General features: G+C 47.8%; 1 protein-coding gene across 2 annotated transcripts; it reads right to left on the bottom strand.

Annotated features, from left to right (window-relative positions):
• Nucleotides 1–826: 826 nt before the first annotated feature.
• On the bottom strand, nt 827–25504 carry LOC144669505 (tumor protein p53-inducible protein 11-like). 2 transcript variants are annotated; one of them, XM_078531972.1, is made up of 7 exons: nt 25182–25504; nt 20078–20270; nt 16974–17032; nt 14511–14559; nt 9226–9325; nt 2212–2313; nt 827–1382 (listed from the first exon to the last, which is right to left on the bottom strand). In XM_078531972.1, the coding sequence occupies exons 2-7, from the start codon at nt 20204–20206 to the stop codon at nt 1249–1251; spliced, it is 573 nt and encodes a 190-aa protein (XP_078388098.1). In that variant the 5' UTR covers nt 20207–20270; nt 25182–25504; the 3' UTR covers nt 827–1248. The 2 variants fall into 2 exon arrangements, with proteins under 2 accessions (XP_078388098.1, XP_078388097.1); XM_078531971.1 differs by lacking the exon at nt 25182–25504 and adding an exon at nt 25012–25151.
• Nucleotides 25505–26525: the final 1021 nt, after the last annotated feature.

The following is a 26525-nucleotide window of genomic DNA, read 5'->3' as shown; positions in this document are numbered from 1 at the left end:
CTCATCTTCCCCTCCCTTGGTTGCCTATCCCCTTCTCCCTCAATTTCCCGCTTCTTCTCCCTCAGTTACCCCTCTCCCCCTCCTTCAGTTACCACCCGCAACCCCTCCTTCCCATCCCTTGGTTACTTCTCTTACCTCCCTCACTTTCCCGTTTCCCCTCCCTCTGTTACCCCTCTTCCCTCCTTCAGTTTTCTTCTCCCCCTCCCTCTATTACCCCTCTCCCCCTCCCTCAGTTTTCCTCTCTCCCTCTCTCTGTTACCCCTCCCCTCCCTCTGTTACCCCTCTTCCCTCCTTCAGTTTTCCTCTCCCCTTCCCTCTATTACCCCTCTCCCCCCCCTCAGTTTTCCTCTCTCCCTCTCTCTGTTACCCCTCCCCTCCCTCTGTTACCCCCTCCCCTCCTTCAGTTTTCCTCTCCCCCTCCCTCTATTACCCCTCTCCCCCTCCCTCAGTTTTCCTCTCTCCCTCTCTCTGTTACCCCTCCCCTCCCTCTGTTACCCCCTCCCCTCCTTCAGTTTTCCTCTCCCCCTCCCTCTATTACCCCTCTCCCCCCCCTCAGTTTTCCTCTCCCCCTCCCTCCGTTACCCCTCTCCTCTCCCTCAGTTTTGCTCTCCCCCTCCCTCTGTTACCCCTCTCCTCTCCCTCAGTTTTGCTCTCCCCCTCCCTCTGTTACCCCCTCCCCTCCTTCAGTTTTCATCTCCCTCTCCCTCCGTTACCCCTCTCCCCCTCCCTCTGTTACCCCCTCCCCTCCTTCAGTTTTCATCTCCCTCTCCCTCCATTACCCCTCTCCCCCTCCCTCTGTTACCCTTCTCCCCTCCCTCAGTTACCCCTCTCTCCCTCCCTCGATTCCCCCTCAGCCTCCTCACGAGCAGCTTCCTGGTTCTTGGAACTTCTCCCCTGCAGCCGCTGAGGTGAAGCCACGAGCAAAACACTCACATGGAGGGGACCCACTCCATACAGTAACATTTGCAGGTGGCACATGATCAGCCATCACATACCTCCAGGATTGGCAGTATGGCTTCTCCTCTGAGGATGGGATTGACCTTCAGGCCACGGCTAAGGGGGCTGCTGGCTGTCTAAAATAGGGAAGAGTCCCATTCTTCAACATAAACATCTGCCACCTCAACGGGTGCTGCTGTCTATAGATGGCACAGGGTGGGGGGTGGGCAAGGGGTGACGGGGCCCCTTAATTCAACTTGTTTAGATTCACACATGGAAAGCCTTGGGCAAGAGTCTCTGTTGGTCGACGTGTTAGACTTTCTTGGGTTTCCGTCCAACTTGTGAGTAATAGAAAAGTGAAAAGATCCCAAATAAGGCATAACTTAAAAGCAAGACTGCTGCATCCTGGGAAAATAGGCCTTGATCCACAGCTGAAGCCAGTGTCACTGTGTGAGGAAACAGAGAGAATTAAGGGTTAAAGGGTTCCCTGAACTTGCATCCGGAGCAAATCTGTAACAAGTGGAATTTAATCGGTAACCATTTCTAAAGCTGACCCCAAAAAATATTGTCTTTTGATCCATACCAGACACTTGCTTTCTTGTTTTCTGAGGCCTTGGTGGCCCAGTCAGTAACACACTGGCCTAAAGAGCCAGCAGCTCCTGGGTTCCTGCACCATTCCAGCGTCTTGAGCACAAAACCCAGGCTGGCGCTCAGTGCATTACAGGGGGAGTGCTGCACTGCCAACGGAGACCTTAAAGTGAGGCCCTGTCTTGCATTTATATAGTGCCTTTCGCAACCTCAGGAGAGCCCACAGTGCTCACAGCCAATGAAGTACATTTGAAGTGTAGTCACTGTCAGAATGTAGGAAACACAGCAGCCGATTTGCGCACAGCAAGCTCCCACAGACAGCAATGTGATAATGACCCAGATAATGTATCTTGGTGATGTTAGCTGAGGGATAAATATTGATCCAGGACACTGAGGAGAAATCCCTGCTCTTTGAAACAGTGCTACGGTTTCTCTTACATCCACTTGAGAGGGCAGACGGTGGAGGGCAGGGAGGGGCGGGGCGGGGTGCGGAAGACAAGATGGTACCTCTGACAGTGCAGCACTCCCTCAGTGCTGCACTGGGAGTGTCGGCCAGTCAACACCGACCAGGAAACTTGCATTAATAATGTTGATCTGTGGCCCTCTTCCTGGGCCAACTGTGCTTGCTACAAGCGGAACACCCGGACGCAATACAGTAAGAAAGTGTGAGAACTCGAGTATACATACCCAGAAACTGCACAGCGAAATAGCATGTCTCCGACAGGAGAGTCCATCGGATAATCGCCTTCTCGGATGTGTAAAAGGCACTCCATAGGATCAGAGAAAAACCTTTACTCGAAAAAGAAACACCTTAGTTATGTTTTGGAAGCACCCCAATAGGAAGGACAGGGAATGCAATAATACCGAGACAGGCATGACTTATATAGTGTCTCCTTTTTATTTCATGCGTGCTTTGCATGCGGAGGAGGTCTTGTGGCAGAGTGGGTGGTGCCCCAGCCTCAGAGGCAGAAGTTTCGGGTTCAAGTCTTAACCCAGGACTTGATGGCCGAGGAAGGTGTGTCCATAACGCGGCCAAACAGGCTGAGTGCCAGCCTGCAAACCCTTCCAACGCACGCCACTGGCGGGCGCTAAGAGTGGGAGAGGCTTCTGGTCAGCCAATGTGATGGGAAGAAAATGAGAGTCTCTGCTACCACTACCCATAGCTCCAGACTACAACGTGCAGAGGTAAAAAATGCCCATTGCTGCGGCAACTCGGGGCCGCGTGTGGGGGTCGTTGGTTCAGCTGGATGCACAGCTAGTGTGGATCAGATTGGCGCCAACAGCATGGCGCTTGATTTCCCTGTTCCTGGTGAACAGATTCAGGACCTGCCCATGGTAGAGATCATGGCATTCTGGGCTGGACCTGCCTTTGGGCAGAGAGCTCAGGAAGAAGGAGAGGAATTTTCCACATATAGGAGCAAAGATGAAACAACATGTATTAGCCATACAGCACTCGACGAAGATATACTGTGCCCTCTTCCTTTCTGCAACCTACAACAATACCACTACAACAATAACTTGCATTTGCATAGCATCATTAATGTAGTAAAATGTTCGAAGCCACTCCACAGGAGCCTAACCAGAAAATAAAATTGACACCAAGCCAAAACAGGAGCTGCCATGGGGTGAGCTTACTTAATGTTGGGTTAAAAGGGTATGTTCTAAAAACCGTCTTCAAGGCAGTGAGAGAGGTGGAAAGCGGAAGACGTTTCGGGAGGGTCATTCCAGGGCCTGGGACCTCGACAGCTAAAGGCTTGGCCGCCAAGGGCAGGACGAAGTGAGTGGAAGAATGACAGGGGGGCCAGAGCTTGGACAAAGGCAGAGTCCTCTGCAGGTTGCTGGGCTGCAGGAGGTTATAGAGACAGGGAGCAGCGAGGCCATGGAAGGATTTGAGCGCAAGGATGAGAATTTTAAACTCGCAATGTCGATGGATCAGGAGTCAATTTGGTGGATGAGCACAGGGAGCGAATGGGTACACGAGCCAACCTTGAGACACACGCAAACTCCAAGGTGTCAGATTATTCCCTTTGATGTGATATGTACTGTACACGCAGCACAATAAAGACTGAGACAGTTAGCTATGCAGTATTGGATAGGAATGAATTGCACTCTTTTACCTGGCACAAAAGGGCAGCAACTGAGGCCAATCTTCTTCAGCTCTCTGCCCAAAGGCACGGTGACTTCCACCACAGTTAGAGCAAGGAGGCAGGTCCCAGATCTACCCCAGCTGGAACAGGGTTCAAACCTCGTGCTGTTGGCACTAATCACATCCACACCAGCCAACTGTGCCAACCAGCACCCCCAAGGGGTCAAAGTTTGCCTGTGACAACACACACTTCTCCATACATGTTGTAGTCTAGAGCTGGGGTGGGACTTCAGCCTAGAGCTTGTGGCTCAGAGGCAGGGACAATAGCCATTACACCACATGACCTCTTATTGAGGCCAGTCAGAAACTGCAAATAGTTAAGAGGTTGGTAAACATTGATCCCAACTTTCACTGGCAGCCTCACTGCAATACATACCTAAAGAGGACGACTTAAGGGTCACCCAAAATTGGTCCTCCAGTCACAAAATAGGCAAACTATGACCATCCCGATACCTCACCCTAGGGGCCCAGAGCGACCTTGGCTTGCTGGGGGACAGGGTACGTCCCGGGATAATGGAAGGAGCAGAGGTGAATGAAAGAGTGGGTGGGTGGGGGAGGGGGGGAGATGGGGGGGTTGATATTGATGCCTGGCAGCAGCCCCGCAGTATCGCCATTCAGCCAATAGGAGCATCCCCTGTTCCTCAAAACTCCATATTCAGGTAAGTTAAGAAAATGCTCTGCAAGTTAGGCTGCTGCGCAAACCCCACCTTGGTTTTGACCCATTTCCGAGCAGGCTCCTTAAATAGGTATTAGGCCCCTCGTTAGAATGTAGAAGGGGCCTTAAGCCTGTTTCACCTAAGTGATCAAAGATTTCTGAACATCGTCTGAGCCAATAGAAATTTGGATGTATTTTGAGCCCCTTGGGTCACGGGACATAGCTCCGCGAAATTGGACCCATTTTTCTCCCATTTTGTGCCTGAGATAAATAGGGTCCCCGACCTGTATCGGGAAACTCTCTCACGGAACTCACAGTGTGTTAATTTGTTTTAGGAATTTCTACTAGTGTAACACAATTGCAAGTGAAGCTGTTCCTTAGAGTTAAATTTCACTTCTGAATTCTGTCATTTCACCTAAAGCATTTGATTCTTGTAATGAAATGAGAATGGTTATTTTTTAAGAAAACATATTGTGTATTACTCTTGATGGCGAGCTCTATTATAAAGCCCTGAAAGGAATACCTTGGCCTGAATTGTCAGCTTGGTGGGCGAACGCGATCAGCAGGCCCGGGATTGGCCAGGAAACGGACCGCCGACCGCGATTGGCTCCCCGGCCTCGATTGCACTCTGGCTGGCTAATTAACGGCGATTAAGGGAATTAAGGGAAATTAATTAAGGGAAATTAAGGGAAACCTCAGCCCGCCCTTGGATGAGGTTTGCTGAAAAATGTAAAGGCCGCCCATGAGGTTGGACGGTCGATGTAAAATGACAGACAATTGCGCCGTCAATGGGTTTAATTGCCCTCTTAATTGTCGGCGGGCGCGCTTCCGGCTTTTGCGCGTGCCCGCCGAGCGAAATATCGCGCAAGTGCGTGATGACGTCGGGGTGCGCGCCTGACCCCATCTCGCGCGATTTCACGCCCAATCAGGTCGGGGGCGTACGCCTGCCCGATCGATGTAAGATTCAGGCCCCTCGTCCCCCTTTCACCTTGTGCATACTGGACAGGAACAGGAGCTGTCGTGTCAATTGGAGGGGCAGCCGTTTGGCACGAGGGGGTAGAACGTTCCAATTGGACAAGACAACCTTGGGGGTAGGGTGCTTGAAGGGATATAAGAGGTCAACTAGAGACAGGACAGCATCCAGGGTTAGGGCAAGGGGGAGCCACTTGGTGCTGCTTTGTCCAGTTTGATACCAAACAGGGCCTTAGATGGTGTCCTACTCTAGCGTTTATGTACATTGGCTTCCACTGTGTTTTTCCTGACATTTGTTGCTCCCCAACCCCCAGTAAAGACTGATAAATACTTAACACTAATGTTGTCCCCATATACAGCCAGTTACCCGTAAGGTTCAACATCCCTTTCATCGGAGTTGATGACGATTCCCATTAAACCAGCTACTGACAGAGGGCCCAAGCTGTGCTGGGAGCTAAGGCTAATTATTCAAACTAGCAGGGGCCTGACAAAAAATTGCAGTGAAATTTGTCCCTTTATTGGAATGGTTTTTCATTAAGTCTCAAGCCATTCCATCACATGGCTGTCCAGGAATCTATCCTGCTCTTACCACCTGCCATTGGCTTGTGTTGGAAAGATTCACAAGTTGTTACTCAACCTGTCTGGCTATGTTATGGATGCACCTTTCCTGGCCATCAAGTGGTGGGGTGGGCTGGAAGAGGCAAGGAAACTCCCCGCTGCACCACAAGGCCTCCTATTGAGGCCTATCATCAGCCTCAAGTAGTCAAGAGGTTGGTAAACTTTGATCCCATACCATTCCATCTCTCTCTTGCCATCCCCATCGCATTCCTTTCATCCCTCACATATCATCCCTGCCCCATTCCCCATCCAACTCCCTCTTCTTATAGGAACACAGGAGCAGGAGTAGGCCATTCGGCCCCTCGAGCCTACTTTGCCAGTCGCTAAGATCGTCTGGTCCCACCGAAAATCAATGGACTTTTGGCTGGGCTGCTGAACCTCGTGTGGGGTGTCCCACCACATGACAGGGCTGGAAAATCCTGGCTCACACCCAGAGTACTGTGTACAGTTTTGGTCTCCTTATTTAAGAAATGACATCATTGTGTCAGAAGCGGTTCAGAGAAGGTTCACTTGACTGATTCCTGGGATGGGGGATATCGTCTCATGAGGAAAGGTTGGGCAGATCGAGCCTTTAGGAGAACGAGAGGTGATCTTACTGAAACATAGAGGGCAGGATTTTCGGGTTATCGGGTGGGCCCAGGAGTGGCCGGGCTTCGGTCCTTGCCCGTGATTGGCCCCCTGACCACGATTTCACGCTGGCTGGCCATTGATTGGCTCAGCACTGCTGGGATGGGGGCTTTGAGGAGCGCGAGCGCAAAAGTCCACGCACGGGCGGGGTGAACGCGCACTGAAAGCCCCCTGGAGGTGGGGAGCAGCCTCAGGGAGAGGGACAATTTTAAAATCAGAAATAAAGATTTTTAAAATCTGAACAAAACATCCCGACGTGGGACTCACTCACAAGAACATGAACAGAACAAAAATTCTGCCCAAAAATGTATATTTATTTTTTATATAAATTGTGGAATTTTATATTAATTGTGGAAGTCTCACCCCGCCCGTGGATGGGGTTTGTTAAAACATCAAAAGGCCGCCTGACCGATTCGCCCGCCAACTGTAAGGTTGGACAGGCAGCGAATAACAACTTTAAATTAATTGATTCGGGGCCTTAATAGGCCTCTTAATTGTCGGCGGGCACGCTGCTGACTCTCGCACGTGCCTGCTGACCAGAATATCGCGCACTATTTAACGCCCGATTGGATCTGGTCATAAAATCTCACCCGTAAGATCCCGAGAGTGCTTGACAGAGTGGATGCCGTAAGGATGCTCCCCCGTGTGGGAGAGACTAGAACTAGGGAACACAGTTTCAAAATAAGGAGCCTCCCCTTTAAGACAGGGATGAGGAGGTGTTTTTTCCTTTCAGAGGGCCGTGAGTCTGTGGAAATCTCTTCCCTGGACAGTGGCAGAGGCAGGGTCATTGACTATCTTTAAGGCAGGGGTAAATACATTCTTAACTAACAAGGGAATCAAAGGCTATTGGGGGTAGGCAGGATAGTGGCATTGAGGCCGCAATCGGATCAGCCATGGTCTTATTGAATGGCGAAGCAGGCTCAAGGGGCTGAATGGCCTTCTCCTGCTCCCAATTGATATGTTTGTATGTATGTTAGATCACAGTTTATCTGCATCTTAACTATGCATTGATTTGCCTTAGGTCTGTAATCCTTAACAGACTTTCTGACCAAAAAAACCCATCAACCTGAGTCTTCAAATTTTCAATTAACACCCCATCCCCACCCCCAACCCCCCACATCCCCCACCCCCAACCCCCCACATACCCCACCCCACCCCACCCCACCACACCCCCCACCCCCCATCCCCCCCACACTTCCCCCACCCACCAGCCCTCCCCCATACCCCCCACTCCCACCCCTCCCCCATCCCTCCCATCCCCACCCCACCCCCCCACACCCCCCAACCCACCCCCCCACCCCCACCACACCCCCCACCCCCAACACCCCCAACCCTTCCAACCCATCCCCCCCAATCCCCCCCAACTCCCCCAACACCCCCACCCCTCCCCCAATCCCCCCCGCAACCCCACCCCCACCCCACTCCCTCCACCGGTAGCGAGGCTGAGTGGTCCAAGGCACTGGATTAAGGCTCCAGTCTCTTTGGGGATGTGCGTTCAAATCCCACTGCTGTCAGTAATCCTTTGAGTTTAGTAGAATCTCATTGAAAAATATAAAATTCTGACAGGGATGGACAGACTGGATGCAGGGATAATGTTTCCTCTGGCTGGGGGGAGGGTCTAGAACAAGGGGTCACAATCTCAAGATACGGGGTAGACCACTTAGGACCGAGATGAGGAGAAACTTCTTCACTCAGAGGGTGGTGAACCTGTGGAATTTCCAACACAGGAGGCTGTGGAGGCCAAGTCACTGAATATATTTAAGAAGGAAATAGATAGTATTTTCGACTCTAAAGGTGTCAGGTGGTATGGGAAGAATGTGGGAGTATGACGTTGAGAAAGAGCATCAACCATGATCATACTAAATGGCGGAGCAGGCTCAAAGGGCCATATGACCTACTCCTGCCCCTATTTTCTATGTTTCACCCAGCCTCAACAGCTTTTTGGGGGAAAAGAGTTGCAGATTTCCACTAGCCTATGTAGAAGTGCTTCCTGACCTCACCCCTGAATGGCCTTGCTCAAATATTAAGGTGATGCTTCCTTGTTCTGGACTCCCCCCCAATTAGGAGAAATAGCCTCCTTCTATCTATCCTATCAAATTCATTAATCATCTTAAACACCTCAATTATACCACCTTTCAATCTTCCATACTCAAGGGCCTACAAGGCCAGTCTATCTAGCCTTTCCTCATAATCTAACCCTTTTAGCCTGACCTGAAAACTCTATAAATCTTTAACTACACCCCACACCACCTCCCCCCAGCCCCACCCCTTCAGTCTTTCCTTCTCTCTACAACCTACAATGGGATGAACCGATCCAAACTGCTCCATATTCCGCCCTGGAGTGATGTAGTCAGGAAACTTGTCTATGGCATTCGGAGTCACAAGCACAAAAATCAACAGGTGCAGAAAACCTGTGAAAGGTGTTAATGGCATCTCAATTGTATTAAGATGCTCAGGTGAAGGGCATTGTTTCATTAAGTAGCTAAAGCACTTGTAAAGAGAGACTGCTGGGATATTGGGTTGGTAGGGAGGAGACAGAGATATGTAATGCTGCATTCTGTAAATAAACCAACTATTAAGAAAAGGATTTGCATCCAGTCTCAAACTTTAACACCTGACTTGGGATCCATTTATCAAAAGGTCATTTCTCAATTAGCGTTTTAATTTGTGACTTGCAACCTACTGAGCAGTGTGCCACCATGGAGTCGGAGAGATGCTTTGCAGGACAACCTGTACTCTTCCTGGAACAGCCAACCATGCAGCATTATAGGACACGCCAGGGCCTAAAGCAGGAAGAAAACAATACATGAAGTCTCGGGCTGTCCAGGGAAAGGAACCTTTTCATGTTTAGAGTGTCTCGCTTCTCATTTCAAATAAAGACCCTCTACCCACGGCTCTGTGTCATTACCATACTTGGGCATAATCCTCCACTCATTGCATTTTGCTGTAGAAACATTATTGCCTTTATCGGGAAACTTTGCAATAGTTTCTGTCATGAGTTCTATATGCCATAGTTCATAGAGGCTTTGTTTAAATAGACACTGTTTGCTGAGTAAATGAGCTATTTGCAGTAGTGAAATGTTTAATTGGACCCCTGTTTGTTGTTTGCTGAGTAAACAGACTTTATTTACTATCAAATAGATTGTTTGTGATAACTCCTGATGTTGGATAGACACCATTGAAAACTCAGTGGCTGACACAATGGTTTCAATATTTATTACAATCTCTAACCCCTGGTTAGATTCCTGAATTCCATGATCGTCTGTTGTTGATCCAGAGGACAGATTTTCTGTCGGGCCCCTGGCGATGCTATCAGGATCCTGCCCTCTAGGTGGCACTACCGCTGGAGAATTTAAATTCAATAGATTAAATAAATCTGGAATAAAAAGTTAGTGTATCAGTAATGGTGACCAAGAGAGTACCGGATTGTTATAAAAACCCATCTGGTTCACTGATGTTCTTTAGGGAAGGAAATCTGCCGTCCTTACCTGGTTCGGCCTACACGTGACTCCAGACCCACAGCAACGTGGTTGACTCTTAACTGCCCTCTGAAATGGTCCAGCAAGCCACTTAGTTGACAAGATGGCGATTAAGGATAGATCTAAGTATTGCCCTTACCAGCGACACCCACAACCCTTGAACGAACAAAGAAAGCTCTTCATTGTGTACCCACGCTTATTGCTTTTTGCTATAATCACCTTGTGATGATATTAATTGTATTATCACAGAGGTTGTTAAGATCATTGCCAACGTTGCACCTCTGTGGCTTTGACTCCTCTGTATGTGCTGTGGTTAGGACTGGCATGGTTATTAATAAATATCCTTTCAACTGAGTCATGTAGGACAGTTTAAAATGAGCTAAATTAAACCTAACACCTAAAACCCTATATAAAGTTGTACTTTATCTGTATAAGTTCATGCAAACAAGAGAGTTGGGACTGTCTGATAGCCTTCAGTTTGTATAGGTTAAGCGTAGAAATTTTTTGTTAATACAATAGTCCTTGTTTTTGGATTCTGTGAATGGATGTGGACGTTACATAACAGATTTGAAATGTGGGCATGGTTTTGGCCGATAATTCATACCAGGCCAACCTCCGTAAGGGGGACGAGTTGGAGGAGGATATTCTGTGGGGAATTTTATCAGCTTGCTGGGATACAGTTTTGCCGGTGGGGAAGAGGAATTTTAGAAAAGGTCTGGAGTCACGTGTAGGGCCAGACCAGGTAAGGACGGCAGATTTCCTTCCCTAAAGAACATCAGTGAACCAGATGGGTTTTTTAATAACAATCCGGTACTCTCTTGGTCACCATTCCTGATACACTGACTTTTTATTCCAGATTTATTTAATTTATTGAATTTAAATTCTCCAGCGGTAGTGCCACCTAGAGGGCAGGATCCTGATAGCATCGCCAGGGGCCCGACAGAAAATCTGTCCTCTGGATCAACCACATGCGATCATGGAATTCAGGAATCTAAGCGACCTTGCCGGAGGCCGGGTGAGACCAACATCAGCCACCTGATCGGCAGCAGCAGGTAGTCAACTGTCAACAATTAAATGCCCACTTTGGGGAAATTTGGAGATACGGCTGGGACCTTCCCAGGTGGCCGACCGGGTGGGCAGAGAGACTTTCTTTACCACACCCTCCCCGGAGCTGGGGGTAGCAGAGGTGCACAGCTGTGGCTGCAGGCCCCTTGTAGACAGCTCCCCCTCCACACTGTTGGCCTGGCAGCAGTGGCCACAGTCCATTGTTAAGCATTTAATAGTCTTCAGAGAGACCCTCTATCTTGAGGTCATCTATAGCTGCAGCGTCCACCTCTGCCAGTGGGACATTCCGGCCACGCTCAGTGTTGGAAGCTCCCATTGGCCCTCACACCTGCCCTCTGCCCCTGTTTAGCCTGTTAACTGGCGACCTCTGGGAAGATTGCACAAGTGGGCCAACCTCAGAAACCGCTGGCAAGATAGAACCATAGAACCATAGAAAAGTTTCAGCACAGAAGGAGGTCATTCAGCCCATCTTGTCCATGGCAGCCTGAGGACACCCAGGTGCCCTTTCTAATCCCACCTTCCTGCACCCGGCCCAGAGCCCTGCAGTTTACAGCACTTAAGGTGCAGATCCAGGTACTTTTTAAAAGAGTTTAAAGTTTCTGCCTCTACCACCAACTTGGGCAGCGAATTCCAGCCACCCAATACCCTCTGCGAAAAAAAGTTCTTCCTCATGTCCCCCCTACACCTTCTGCCACTTATCTTGAATCTATGTCCCCTGGTTCTAGAATTCTCCATCAAGGGAAACAATTTCATCCTGTCCACTCTATCTATTCCCCTCATGAGATGAGGCGGTAAGATTCCCCCTTTCAAATTCCTACTTTGAAAGAGAAGGAAGAACTTGCATTTATATAGCGCCTTTCATGACCTTATGTCACCCCAAATAAAGCGACATTTTAGTATTTTAATAAGTGGCAAGGATGACATTAAACAGATACCCTACCATTTCCTAGTGTTTACACTGAATGTTCAGTTCACCCTCTACACATTCGTCTAAAATAGCCAGGCAGGATCAGCTGGTGCTTGATACGGAAGTGAAGAAAATAGAGGCTGGGAAGCTGTTCACCCCCACTCTGGAGTTTAGGACGAGGGAGGTCACAGTCTCAGGGTAAGGGGTCAGTCATTTAGGACTGAGCTGAGGAGAAATTTCGTTGCTCAGGGGGTTGTGAATGTTTGGAATTCTCTAGCCCAGAGAGCAGTGGATGCTCAGTCAAGACTGAAATCATTAGCGTTTTGGACATTAAGGGATGTAGAAATAATGCGAGAAAGTGGAATTGTGATAGAAGATGAGCCATGGCCTTATTGAATGGGGGAGCAGGCTCCAAGGGCCATGTGGCCTAATCATGCTCCTATTTCTTTTGTTCTTAGGTCATGTTATGTAACTGGCTCATGGGTCCCGAAGACTATGTAGCAGATAGTTTTCATCCTGCCCTATTTTGTGTGAATCACAGGAATGTGGACAATGGGTTTTCCACGGTGACAGCGGGTGACATTAGTGGTCCACCAAAGCACAGCTCCAGAGGCCTGTGCTAACCGGGCAGAGAGGAACATCTGTGAAGCTTCCTGAGTCTCTGCCTGTTTGGGTTCTAATCCACCACGGAGGCAGTGGCAAAATGGCAGCCAAACTCCACTGTTAGGTATGGTGTTGCCAGCAATTGAGGAGGTCGCTTGCAGCATGAATGTTGTCAGCTGTAGATTGAGGGCAACACTCTCACCTCTTGAGTCAAGGTTGTGGTTTTAGGCCCCACTCCAGAGACTTGAGGACATAATCCAGGCTGACATTCCAGTACTGCACTGGCACAGATATCTTTGTTCGGATCAGATGTTAAACTGAGGTCTCTCAGTTGGATGTAAAATATCCCATGGCGCCTTTTCAAGGAAGAGCAGAGTTCTCCCCGGTCTCCCTAGGCCAATATTCATCCCTCAATCAACATCACTAAACATAGAATTTCTGGTCATTGTCTCATTGCTGTTGTGGGAGCTTTCTGTGCGCAAATTGACTGCTGCTTTTCCTACATTGCAACAGTGACTACACATCAAAAATGCTTCTTTGGCTGTAAGGCGCTTGGGAAGGTTTCAGATCATGAATGGCGCTATATAATTTTTTCATTCTCCCTTGACCTATAAGCTTTCACCTTATTATAATCTTTAGAATGATCGACCTAAATGGAGTTGCTGTATTTGGTGGGCTCTTTTGTGCGTTCGGAGACGGCGTGTTTGGCCAGTTCCCCTGGCAGCATGAGGCGGGCGGCGCTCTGGTTCTCCCTGGCCGAGATGGTGTGGGCGCTTGTTGTAGTGAAGAAGGTGCGAGGCCTCGGAGGTGATGCGCTCGAAGATATCGGCAACGAAGGAGTTCATAACACTCATGGCCTAGGACGAGGCCCTGGTGGAAGGGTGGACCTGGGTCAGCATCCTGTACACGTAAGTGGAATAGCTCTGCTTGCGAGATTTCCTCCGCTCCTTGGGCGGCTTCTTGATGACTTTAGCCAGCGACTGTTTTGACGCCTTGCACCGCAGCCGCCACCTCAGGCATCCCACTCAACTTGGGCCAGCCCTTATTATAGGTGTACTGCACTGCTGCTCTGTGAGGGGTGTAACCTGGAGTGCAAAGCGAGGGGCAGCCCTTATGATATCATGAGCATCGCTTCAACTTCATCTGCCATGCAACAATACTGGGCTCCTCCACTTGCTCCATCTCCTAGGCAACGTATCAGCCTTGGAATCCCACTCATGATCCAGAGGCATGAGTTCAAATCCCACCACAGTGGCCGGGGAATTTAAATTTAGTTAATTAAATTAACCTGGAATAAAAAGCTAGTGTCAGTAATGGTGACCAGGAAGCTACCAGATTGGTGTTAAAAAAATAATAATCTGGTTCATTAACATCCTTTCAGGCAGGGCTTAGGAGAAGCAGTGGCTTAGTGGTAATGCCATTAGGTTAGTAACTTATTAACCTTGAAATACAGGTTGATGCTCTGGGGATATGGGTTCAAGGCCCACTGTGGTAGCTGATTGAATTTAGGTTCAATTAATAAAATCTGGAATTGAAGCATTGACAATGGGTCACTAATGTCCTTTAAGGTTGGAAGGAAATCTACCAATCTTACCTGGTCTGGCCTACATGTGACTCCAGACCCACAGCGATGTGGTTGACTCTTAACTGCCCCTCTGAAATGGCTGAGCAAGTCATTCAGATATGCTTGGACACTAAGTACTTGCCTTGCTGGTGATGCCCACACCACATGAACGAATAAAAAACCTTCACGATCAATTATAAAACTATCACTTAGAAGATGATGGGATCCCCTTTCCTGGTAATTGTTGCTTTTGGATGTTCTCTTGAATTATATAAAACATTTGTTGCAAGGAACCTATTTGCAATCAGCAATTATATACAAACGGTTCATGTCAAAGATCTTGAACTGACCAGAATTCCAACAATGGTGAACGTGACTGCAGAGAAGAACTGCCAGTACCTGAAACGAGAAGCAAAGTGGAAACTGTTATGCTGCTCACTCTGGTTGCACTTGGCTCCTGATAATTCAGCAGGGTAAGGATCGTTCACTGTGTAACTGCACAGAGCTTCTGTTTAGTCAGCCAGGGTAAGGATCACTCACTATGTGACTATGTGGAGCTCCTCTTTATTTAGCAGGGCAAAGGTCACTTACTGAGTCATTTCTTTTTCAGCCATGTTATCGTGAGCTTATAGTTCAGTCTTGATTCATATTACAAAAATTCCACGTTATATTTTCTTGTGTGAATATTTAGAATTAAAACTGATTGAACGCACAGTCGTGGAACTAGTCAGATCACAAAAAGCTGAGCAAAATTCATAAAGGAAAGAAGGAGGCTGAAGGGTATAAGAAAAAACCGGCGGTGCAGTTTAGGACTCCACGAAAGTCCCATTGTGAGTACCCACATATTGCAGGGTCAAAGGGCTCTGGGAATCCCAATCCACTCTAGGAATGACCGGAGTGAACATCCCCTTCGGAAGGAATGGGACAAACTCCTGGATTCCAAACAAAGCAGACGGGTTGTCGATAAAGAGGAACAAAACTAAAGGTGCGTAAAACAGCGAATCAGATGGAGGCAACCAAGTACCAGAGACACACAATGCTGTGATTTCAGCTCTGAACCAACAAAAGCCTGTCCAAAGCAACTGGGACGACCGCTCCCCCAAACATGACAAGAACGAGAGCTTGAAGAAATGTCAAGCCTCCACACTGTCTGAATTTATAAAGTCAGAGACTTGGGTGGGATGGGGAGACACAGTGCGGTGTGGAGAAGGGGTAGCATATAAATGAAGGTGGTGTTGTAAATATGTTTGGGTAAAGACTTGGGGGGGGTGGGGGAGGTGTAGTATAAGGGTGTTCAGATTAGTAAGGGTTAATGTATTTTTTTATTCATCCAGGGGATGTGGACTTCGCTGGCTAGGCCAGTATTTGTTGCCCATCCCTAGTTGCCCTTGAGAAGTTGGTGGTGAGCTGCCTTCTTGAACCACTGCAGTCCGTGTGGTGTAGGTACACCCACAGTGCTGTTAGGGAGGGAGTTCCAGGATTTTGACCCAGCGACAGTGAAGGAACGGTGACATATTTCCAAGTCAGGATTGTGGTGGTGCTGTTCCCATCTATCTGCTGCCCTTGTCCTTCTAGGTGGTAGTGGCTGTGGGTTTGGAAGGTGCTGTCTAAGGAGCCTTGGTGAATTCTTGAAGTGCATCTTGTAGATGGTGCATACTGTGTGTCGGTGGTGGAGGGAGTAAATGTTTGTTGATGTGGTGCCAATCAAGTGGGCTTCTTTGTCCTGGATGGTGTCAAACTTCGAATGCTGTGGGAGCTGCACTCACCCAGGCAATGTGGGACTGGGGAAATAGTACCACCCACATTATGATTTAGAGAGTTACATAATAGTAGACTGAGGACAGTAGTGGTCTAGCAGAAGCCAGCATGAGAACAGCACCTCGACAGGGCTGTACCTTGGAGATGTAAATAGTCACGTATTAACAATAAACAGCTTTGTTCAACTGCACAAGCCTCCAGAGATCTTGGTGAGACAAAAAACAACCTTACAACATGGCTCAGTGGGTAGTGTGCTCCCAGCTGAGTCAGAAGGTTGTGGGTTGAAGCCCCACTCCAGAGACTTGAGCTCAAAGGTCAGGCTGGTTCTACTGTGCATTTAGTGTGCACGGTTAGAAGTCAGTACAGCTGGAGTTCTTTACTGGCAGAGGACCAGTACTGAGGGAGTGCTGCACTGTCAAAGGGTCAGTACTGAGGGAGTGCTGCACTGTCAAAATGGGCAGTACTGAAGGAGTTCAAGGGGGCAGTGCTGAGGTAGTTCTGCTTTGTAGGAGGGGAAGAACTAAAGGAGGGCTGCACTGTCAAAGCGGCAACACTAAGGGAGCACTGCACTGTCAAAGAGGACAGTACTGAGGGAGCGCACACTGTCAAAGCAGCAGGACTGAGGGAGCCCTGCACCATAAGGGCAGTACAGAGGGAGTGCTGCATTGGAAAAGGGGCAATACTAAGGGAGCACTGCAGTGTCAAAATGACATAACTGAGGGAGCATTGCACTGTCGGATGGACAGTATTGAGGGAGCTCTGCATTGTTGGAGGGGAAAGAACTGAGGGAGTGCTACATTATCAAAGGGACAGTACTGAGGGAACACTGCACTGTTGGAGGGGCAGTATTGAGGGAGCTCTGCATTGTTGGAGGGGAAAGAACTGAGGGAGTGCTACATTATCAAAGGGACAGTACTGAGGGAACACTGCACCGTTGGAGGGGCAGTACTGAGGGAGTGCTGGGTTGTTGGAAGGGGTGTTGTTTGTATTGCAAAGCAGTCAATTTTTTTCAATAGAATTTAAATGCTGTGGTTTGGTAGCTTTTATTTAATTACCTGAGGCCAAATGGCTCATGAAGAGCAAACTTGAATTCATTTCCCAACATCTGACTTATCTGCGAGAGAAAATGAATAATATTATTGTGGGTACATCATCTACACAACATGATTGACTCTCAACTCTCTCAGAAGTGGGCCAAACCAGCTTAGTTGTATCAAACCACTGCCCCTGCAGAGGTTAAGAAGACCCAATATTACCTCTCAGGGCAACCAGGGATGGATAATAAACGATAAAAGCAAAATATTGCAGATGCTGGGAATCTGAAATAATGATTTAGAAAGTGCTGGGAAGACTCAGCAGGTCTGGTAGCACCTATGGTGAGAGAAACAGAGTTAATGTTTCGAGTCCTGTATGACTTCTTCAGAGCTCATAATAAATGCCAACCTTGCCAGTAATGCCCACATCCTGAGAACAATTATAAAAATATAATCCTGTGAGGGATGTAGATCAAAACACTTGCACAAAACACACACCCACATACACAAATACATGCACAAATACAGACACATACACACACAAACACACACGCATCACACTCATGCACTTACTTACACACACTCTCAATCACACATGAACTCACACTCAGAAACACACGCACACAAATACACGTGCATACAAACACAGACATTCACACACGCACGAACACTTACACACACACTGTCAATCACACATGAACTCACACTCGGAGACATATGCACACACACACACACACAAACACACGCACACAATTACAAACACACACACTCACGCACATTCACAAACATGTGACCCTGCACTTACGTTAAAACTCAGGCACAGACTTACAAGCTCACACAGTCACACACATACTGCACACGCACAAACACACATGCACAAACGCATGAACCCACATGCACACTTGCAGAAACCCTCCAGACCTGAACAAGTAAAAAGCCTGCTGATGAAACCATGGTAAGTCAGTTGGAAAAGAATAACAATTAATGTTACTGATGCAGCCCTTGGCTAGATCAGGCTGTGCACCCAGTTCCTTGCAGGCCCAGATGAAGCCCAATCTTTTATCCTTTTCCAAAGAACTTTGCTTTTAATTCAGATATCCAGCATTTTTTAAAAACGTGCAACAATGTGCTCATCGAAACAAGATATTTTAGTCCTGGAGAATGGAGCATGTTTCTCTTTGACGACACAATTATCAACATGAATCGATCTGAGCTAAGATACAAAATGGTTAGACGCAGAGTGAAACCACCTCACAATGATGTGGCTCAGCTCTGACACGAATGGTACTGTAACGAGTGTAGACAGAGGCACAAAATTACAAAAAAGATTTGGAAGGATTAAGTTGGCGGGCTGCGACAGACGGATTTCAACACAGGTAAAAGTGAGGTGATTCATTTTGGATGAGAAAATAAGGTATAGATCTGAATATTGATGAAATGTTAAATCTAGGAACAGTGGAAGCCCAAAGAGATTTGGGGATCGACATACATAGATCGCCAAAATATTACGGTTAGGTCCATAACTTAATTAAAAAGACTATTGGAATGTTAGCCTTTTTAACTAGAAGGCTTAGAATATAAAGGGGAAGAAGCTTTGCTACAGTTATTAGGCCACATCTGGAGTACCGTGTAAATTTGGAACACCATGCCTTAGAAAGGATATATTGACCTTGGAGGGAGATGCAGCTCAGATCCACCAGAATGTTACCAGGGCTGCGAGGATTAAATTATGAGTGGAGATTATGTAAATTAATTGGTATTCCTTGGAATTTAGTTGGTTAAAGGGTTATTTGATTGAGGTTTATAGAATTGTGAAAGGGATTGTGAGGGGAAATAGTGAGAAACCTTTTTCCATTGGTGAGGGAAGTCTAGCATCTGCGCTGTTAGGTGAAGTCAAACTAAGACACAGAGCAAAAACAGAATTACCTGGAAAAACTCAGCAGGTCTGGCAGCATCGGTGGAGAAGAAAAGAGTCGACGTTTCGAGTCCTCACGACCTTTCAACAGAACATAAGTTCTGTTGAAGGGTCGTGAGGACTCGAAACGTCGACTCTTTTCTTCTCCACCGATGCTGCCAGACCTGCTGAGTTTTTCCAGGTAATTCTGTTTTTGTTTTGGATTTCCAGCATCCGCAGTAGTTTTTTTGTTTTTATTTAAGACACAGAAGCTTTCCTTGCTGGGAAATTTTATTGACTATGTCCAGTGTCAACACTCCCCACATTCACCCAGTGTCCCAGTTATCCCCTATTTATATGTGCTCAAATACCCATCACCTGTTTCCCTTAACAATTCAGTTGGCATTAATAAACATTAACAATGTAATTGATAAGACATTTACAGGGCAGGGAGACAGAAAAAGATCAGAGCTGGGCCATTCAGGAGAGAAGTTAGGGAACATTTCTTCATACAAAGTTCCAAAGTGCGGAACTCTCTCTAGCCAACAGAAATAGATGTTAACTTAATTCATTTTCAATCTGAGATTGATAAGAGTTTTGCTAGCCAAAGGTATTAAAGGGCATGGAGCCAAGGTTGGGAGGGGTGGGGCTGTTGTGGGGGAGGATGGAGTCAGGATACAGATCAGCCACAATCTCATTGAGTGGCAGAACAGGCTCAGGGAACAAGGGGTGAATAGGCTACCCCTGTTCCTACATTTCTGACCCAGAATGAGGGGTCTGGACAAGAGTAGCTAGGGAAAAGCTGATCCCACCGGTGGAAGGATGGAGAACGAGGGGGCACAGATTTAAGGTGATTGGCAAAAGAAGCAATGGAGACGTGAGGAGAAACTTTTTCATTTGGCGAGTGGTTAGGATCTGGAAAGCGCTGCCTTGAGTGTGGCAGGTTTGATTGAGCATCTAAGAGGGGATTGGATTATTATCTGAAAAGGAAGAGTGTGCAGAGTTACAGGGAGAAGAGGGGGGAATGGTACTTGGTCGTTTGCTCATTTGGAAAGTCAGCACAGACGCTATGGGCCAAATGGCCTCCTTCTGTGCTGTAAACATTCTGTGATGTTGTGAAGAGCACAGAGAAAAAGTTCAATCCCATCGGTCGAACCCAAGTTGCACAGGGCAAAAGGCCAGTCACCCACTATGCCCAAAATCTTCTCCGCACCCTAGAAGGCAGCTTTACCTTTGATCGGTGGACCTCCCCGTCATCATCTTCTCCGCCGACTCCAAGGATTTTCCTGCTCTTCAGCCGACTCACCAGGTCAGTCTGGCTGTGTTTCTTCAGCAGGGAGCTGTGCAATTTGACAGCCATCCTTGTCCTCCTCACCCCCACCACTTAACTCCAGGATAACAGTCGGTGCTGTCACAATACAAGCCTGAAACAAGGAAGCAAGGAGAGAGCTCAGGGGTTTTATCCTGAGGTGCAGCTGTAATAGAGAGTCTATTTATTATTTAACATCAAATTAGTCTATTATTTATAGTATTTAGGCATTAAAGCCACTTCAGGCTTTCAGCTACAAGCCCCTGAAGTATTGCATTTGTCTTAAAGTGCAATAAAAATCACTGTAGCTTAATAAGCAACTCAGCACTATTGACGTGCATTTATATAGCACCTATTACGATCTCAGGACATCCTAAAGTGGAAATACTCAGCAGGTCAGGCAGCATCTGCAGAGAGAGAAGCAGAGTTAACGTTTCAGGCCGCTGACCCTTGTGTCAGAATTGCCAGTTCTGTTAAAAAGTCACAGACCTGAAACAGGGCGCGGAATCTTCCGGTCCTGCCAGCGGCGCGAGGCGTGGCGGGATGGGGGTGGGGGGGGTGGGGGGGAAGGGTGGGGAACTTAATTTGGCGGGAGGCCAAAAAATCAGCTTCCCGATGGTGGGATGAACTGTCGGAATTCTGTTCCCGGGGACCTTAAAGACGAGTTAAAGGCTGTTGAATAGGATAATCTAATAATGTAATAATCCTAATATTGGACAATGTCGGGAAGCCCTCTTACATCCACTAACATGTCATGCATGCTCATTAAAAAGCCACCTAGCCCGAATTAAACCCCACCCCTTCCAAATTAAGTTCCCCGCTAGCGATGAATGAAAACGTTCACTTTTACAACAGTGTGTAAGTGGCGTGCACCTGGCGAGATTCACTTCTCCCAGGATTAACGATGAGCTGCCGCTGCATTGTCTTCTTTGGGGAGCGTCTGTCAACGCCAGTCCATGCTTGAGACCAGGTGGGGGCCAGTGCAAGGAGGATGACCAAGGAAGGGTTAGCAGAGAAGGGTGGAGCAGTGGCCGGGCAACGGTGGAAGGGACAGTGCAGTCTGTCCCAAATGCCCTTTAAGTATGGCGCCTGGACCTTCAAACCCACGAGGTCACGGTGGGGACAGCGAGTTCCTGGCTGCCCCCCCCACTCAAGAATCAGCGAGCTCCTCACAGGCGCATATTTAATGAGCTGACCGGCGGGAGATTAACATGGGGTCAGCTATCCCTCACCCACCCCCCCACCCCTCACCCACAATCCCCCCCCCCAGAATCACTCTCACTTCCACACCCGCCACTGAGCTTAGACTTCAGAATGGGAGATTCCGCCCCATTAACTCCATTTCTCGCTCCCCAGATACTGCCCGACCTGTTGAGCAGGTCTAGCGTTTTCTGTTTTTATTTCCAGTTTCTGTTCCGCGATGTTTTTTTTCCCTTTGGCCAGTGTTGTGGAAGTGTAATGACTGTTTTTGAAGTGTAATGACTGTTTTTGAAGTATAATGACTGTTTTAATGTAAGAAACCAATTTGTGCAGAGCAAGATACCACAAACGGCAATGCGATGACGAGCAGATCATTTCTCTTGCCATCGGTGGTTGGGTCGGGGTGCCAAGTTGGCCCTTCTTTGAAAGAGCCCCATGGGATCTTTCACGTCCGCCCAAGAGGGCAGGCGGGGCCAAGGGTTTAAAAGACGGCACCTCCGACAGTGCAGCACTCCCTCAGCGCTGCACCGGGAGATTCAGCCTGGGTCCTGTGCTTGAGGTCGCTCTAATGGGACTTGTGAGAGCCTTTGCAGAAGGTGACTATGAAAAAGACAGCAGAAGCGAAGAAATCACAGTGGCTCCAAGACAGAAAATCAGCAACGTAAAGGTTCTAAAACCCATAATTAAAGCCGGGGGGTGGGGGTGGGGGTCATGTCAAAAGATTGTGGCCCCTTCTTGCTTAGCATCTGAAAAATGAGAGAGTAAATTTTTGAACGCGATTCAACGCGATCCCCGCCGATGATTAAACTCCACATTAAACACATTGAGGGGCTCAGATTAATACTCTGTGGGATCCTAACACCTGCTAGCTTCACTCTCGCAAACACCGCCATCAATAATTGTTCGTCTCTCCCTTTGCGAGTTTGCTTCTAAATGTCACGACTCCTTAGTGGTAATATAGAAAGAAAACCTACAGTGCTGTGTGCTTAATGGAGCCTTAGGCAACATCAGTTAAGTGGCAGGATCAGTCTTAACGCACACCTACAGGAGTGACGCACGACCAAATCAAACTGCAGCTGTATCCTAAACTCTCTAATGTTCTCACCTTATCTTCTACCATTTACCCCCTTTTTTTTGCACCTTCAGCCACAGGCATCAGGAACGTTCTTCAAGACCACTTAATTGGGCTTCAAAGCGCTCTGGGGCATCCTGATGTCGTGAAAGGCGCTACGTAAATGCAAATTTTACCCCCTCTCATTCACTCCTGCCGTGCAGAATTCCAAAGAACCCGGGTCGTGGCTTCCTCTCGCCTCCGATTTCACCTCCGACGTTTGAATCCAGTCAACACTAATGGGATGAAACTCTCTTCTCCCTGAAGGCTCCCAACATGAGGCGATTTGCTCAAGCCTAGTTCAAATGGTGTGTTGACCTTTATTGCGAGAGGACTCGAGTACAGGAGCAAGGGTGTCTGACTGCAGCTATTCAGAGTCTTGGTGAGACCACACCTGGAGTATTGTGTCCAGTTTTGGCCTCCTTACCTAAGAAAGGGTATACTTGTCATAGAGGGAGTGCAGCGAAGGTTCACCAGACTGATTCCTGGGATGGCAGGATTGTCGTATGAAGAGCGATTGGGCCGACTAGGCCTGAACTCACTGGAGTTTAGAAAATTCTAACAGGGCTGGACAGACTGGATGCAGGGACGATGTTTGCTCTGGCTGCCAGGGTATCTAGAACAAGGGGCCACAATCTCGGGATACGGGGTAGGCCATTCAGGACTGAGATGAGGAGAAACTTCTTCACTCAGAGGGTGGTGAGCCTGTGGAATTCTCTACCACACAGAGGCTGTGGAGGCCAAGTCACTGAATATATTTAAGAAGGAAATAGATAGATTTCTGGACTCTAAAGGTGTCAAGGAGCATGGGGAGAGGGTGGGAGTACGGCGTTGAAATAGAGGATCGACCATGATCATATTGAATGGCGGAGCAGGCTCGAAGGGCCGAATGACCTACTCCTGCTCCTATTTTCTATGTTCCCCCAGAACACACATTAGTCTGCTCATAAGTCATCATAAATTGGCAACCACCTGAGAAGCATAAAACCGGTTGGTGTGGGGAATAGGCTTTCCTGACACGTGGAGATGGTGGAGTAGCGATAATGTTACTGGACTAGTAAACCAGAGGCCCAGGTTAATGCTCTGGGATCCTAGACTCAAGTCCCACCACAGCAGCTGGTGGAATTTTCATTCAGTTAGTAAACCTGGAGTATAAAATGAGGCAACTATCATTGGTTGTTGTAAAACCCCATCCGCCTCACTAATGCCCCTTTAGGGAAGGAAATCTGCTGGTCTGGCCTCCAGGTCCACTGCAATGTAGTTTACTCTGCATTGGCCTAGCAGCTTGGTTCAAAGGCAATTAGGAGTGGACAACAATTGCTGGTGTTTGCCAGTGATGCCCACATCCCTTGAGAGAGGAAAGAATGAGCAAAGTAGGAACACCATACTGATGCAGCACTGAGTGTTTTTCTGATTTTGACCTTCAGGTGCCTCTTGTTGGGGTAACAGGGAGCTTCACATTGCGTATGGCTTATTCTTCATGCTGCAGTTTGGTGTTGAAAGTGCACTATTGCTTGGCGTTGGACACCTCTTTCTGATCAAATTGAAACAGCTAGTGGTGGGGGGGGGGAGGTCTAATTATAAGGGGTGTTGTCCAACCCTTAGAGAGATTGTGTGGGTGGCCATTCTTTATGTGTGACCCTAATCCATAGTGTCACCAAGCTATTTGACCATGGTGTGCTTCACAGACCACCCCAATTCTGACCTTGCATGTCCCGTCCAATCACAATTTCCAGCAAAGGTCACCAGATAGCAATCAGAAGCTGACTTTTTATTCTAACCGCCAACCTTCCACCCCCCCCAACCCCAGTGCTCCCACACCCTATCCTCTCGGGTACTGAGGCAAATTGTAGCACCCAGGAGTTAGCTGACAGGGAATCAAAGCTGCGACATTCCTTACCCCAGTATGGGCTTGGCACCACGCTGGATAGTGAGGAAGAAAGGACTTGCATTTATATAGTGCCGCTTATGACCTCTACAGTCATTGATATAATTTGAATTGCAGTCATTGCTGTAATGTAGGAAACTCGGCAGCCGACTTGTGCACAGCACGATCCCACGCATTGCGATAATAACAGTGATGTTGGTTGAGGGATAAACTCTGGCCAGGATACTCGGAGGAGAACTCCCTTGCACTCCTTCGAAATAATGCCATGTATACCACGGTCTCAGTCTAACATCTCATCTGACAAGCGGCACCTCCAACAGTGTTGCACTCCCTCGGTACTGTCAAAAAGCTGATTATTCAGACCCTGGGCATGTACACACGGCTTGTATTGACGCCACAAGTGAGGCATGTTGCCTGGCATCATTCGTGGTGCTGAGTTTACTAAACACCACTGATCCCCTATCATCTACTTTCTGGTGGATTAGGAGAAGTTACCAAAGCTTGTGATAAAGTGGCAAGATTTTAGTTCAAACCAGCATCGAAACGGAAAGAAATTAAAAGATTCTCCCATTGGGAGCTCATACTTCTGCTGGCACTCAGCAGAGGTAACAATTAATATAAATATTTCATTAGAAAATCAAAGTGTTCTGTACGTACCTTTTCACTTGTGGTCAGGGTTCATGCTAAAGTTTCTAAATTTATCGTGCTGTGATGATTCCCCTTTGCTCCGTTTCCAATGGCTGGTCTTGCTGTGGGTTTTTATAAGTGTTCGAGACGGAAAGAGATCATGAGAGACAGACGAGAGACAGGCAGAGACACAGACTTACCTTAAAGTGTGGAATAGAGGTGCAGTTCAAGATGTAGCTGAGCGTACACATCTGATCTCTTTGCTGAAGGCATCTTATTAAAGGTTCTTGACACGAATGCTCTATCCTTCCCTTTGGCGCCTAATCCCCGGGATCTCAATGGGACAAAATACCTGGCAAGTGTTCGATTCACAAGGCCCAGGCTGACTGGTACATCAAGCTTTGTATGCAGTGAACAAACGAGGCAAAATAGGGTCTGTACTTGCTAAACCTACACTGGGCCCAGGTTGGTCCGCACCTTGATCTTAAAATTCTCATCCTTGTATTCGAATCCCTCCATGGCCTCGCCTTCCCATTGTCTGTCACCTCCTCCAGCCCTCTAATCCTCTGAGATCTATGCACTCCTCCAAATCCGGCCTTCTGCACAATACCCTGATTTCCCATCGCTCCACCATTGGTGGCCGCACCTTCAGCTTCCTGGGCCCTAAACTCTGGGATTCCCTCCCCAGACATCTCCACCTCTCTCTCCTCCTTTAAGAAACTCCTCAAAGCTGACCTCTTTGACCAAGGTTATTGGTCACCTGTCCTAAAAACTCCTTTTCTGACTCAGTGTCAGTTGTTGTTTGATAATACTCCTGTAAAATGCTCGGGGGTGTTTAACTGCATTAAAGGTGCTATACAAATGCAACTTGTTGTTGAATTTTTGAATTTGAATTGGGTTTTTCCAGGTTTTTCTGTTTCTGTTTTTGTTTTAGTTGTTGAATTGGGTCTGTTCAAAGAGGCAATGTATTATGCACTTCCCTGTACATAGTTTGAAGGGAATGTGCCTGAGCATGTTGCAGTGTGTTGAGTTATTATTTGTTTTGTAAGTAGCAAGCAGTTTGTATCATGTTCTCTCCCCACATATCTCTCTCTCGATCTGTTTTTTCATGTGTTTTACTCATTAACTGAAGTTGTTAACTCTCACTGGGTTAAGGCATCGAACATCCCACAGCGTGTTGGTTAACCCTGGGTGACTTGTCTAGCTTGTAACTGACCCACTGGTGTCTTTCACATCCTTTGGTACCTTGGTCACCACTGCAACACCCTTTGCAATCAGGTCAGCTGTGGTACAGTTGGTCATAGCTCAGCTCTGAGTCAGAAGGTTGTGGGTTCTAAGTCCTGCTCTGAGGGAGTGCTGCACTGTTGGAGGCACTGCCTTTCAGATGAGACTAAACTAAGCTCCTGCCTGCCCTTTAGGGTGGAGGTAAGAGACCCCATGGTATCATTTTTGGTGAAGAGCAGAGGGAGTTCTCTCTGGTGTCCAGGCCAATAGTTGTCCCTTCATTGATAACGCAAAAGCGAATGCCCTGGTCATTATCGCAC

This window comes from Cetorhinus maximus, chromosome 29, assembly GCF_964194155.1.
Source record: "Cetorhinus maximus chromosome 29, sCetMax3.hap1.1, whole genome shotgun sequence".
Lineage (NCBI taxonomy): Eukaryota > Metazoa > Chordata > Chondrichthyes > Lamniformes > Cetorhinidae > Cetorhinus > Cetorhinus maximus.
The sequence above is the reverse complement of the archived record's forward strand: the minus strand, read 5'-3'. Positions and strand labels throughout refer to the sequence as shown.

Coding starts and splice junctions, on each gene's coding strand:
- LOC144669505 (XM_078531972.1), bottom strand. CDS start 20,206: ATGGCTGTCAAATTGCACAGCTCCCTGCTGAAGAAACACAGCCAGACT. Junction 14,560..16,973: donor CATGAGCCATTTGGCCTCAG/GTAATTAAATAA, acceptor TTCTCGTTTCAG/GTACTGGCAGTTCTTCTCTG. Junction 2,314..9,225: donor CCATGGTGGCACACTGCTCA/GTAGGTTGCAAG, acceptor TTTCGAGTAAAG/GTTTTTCTCTGATCCTATGG.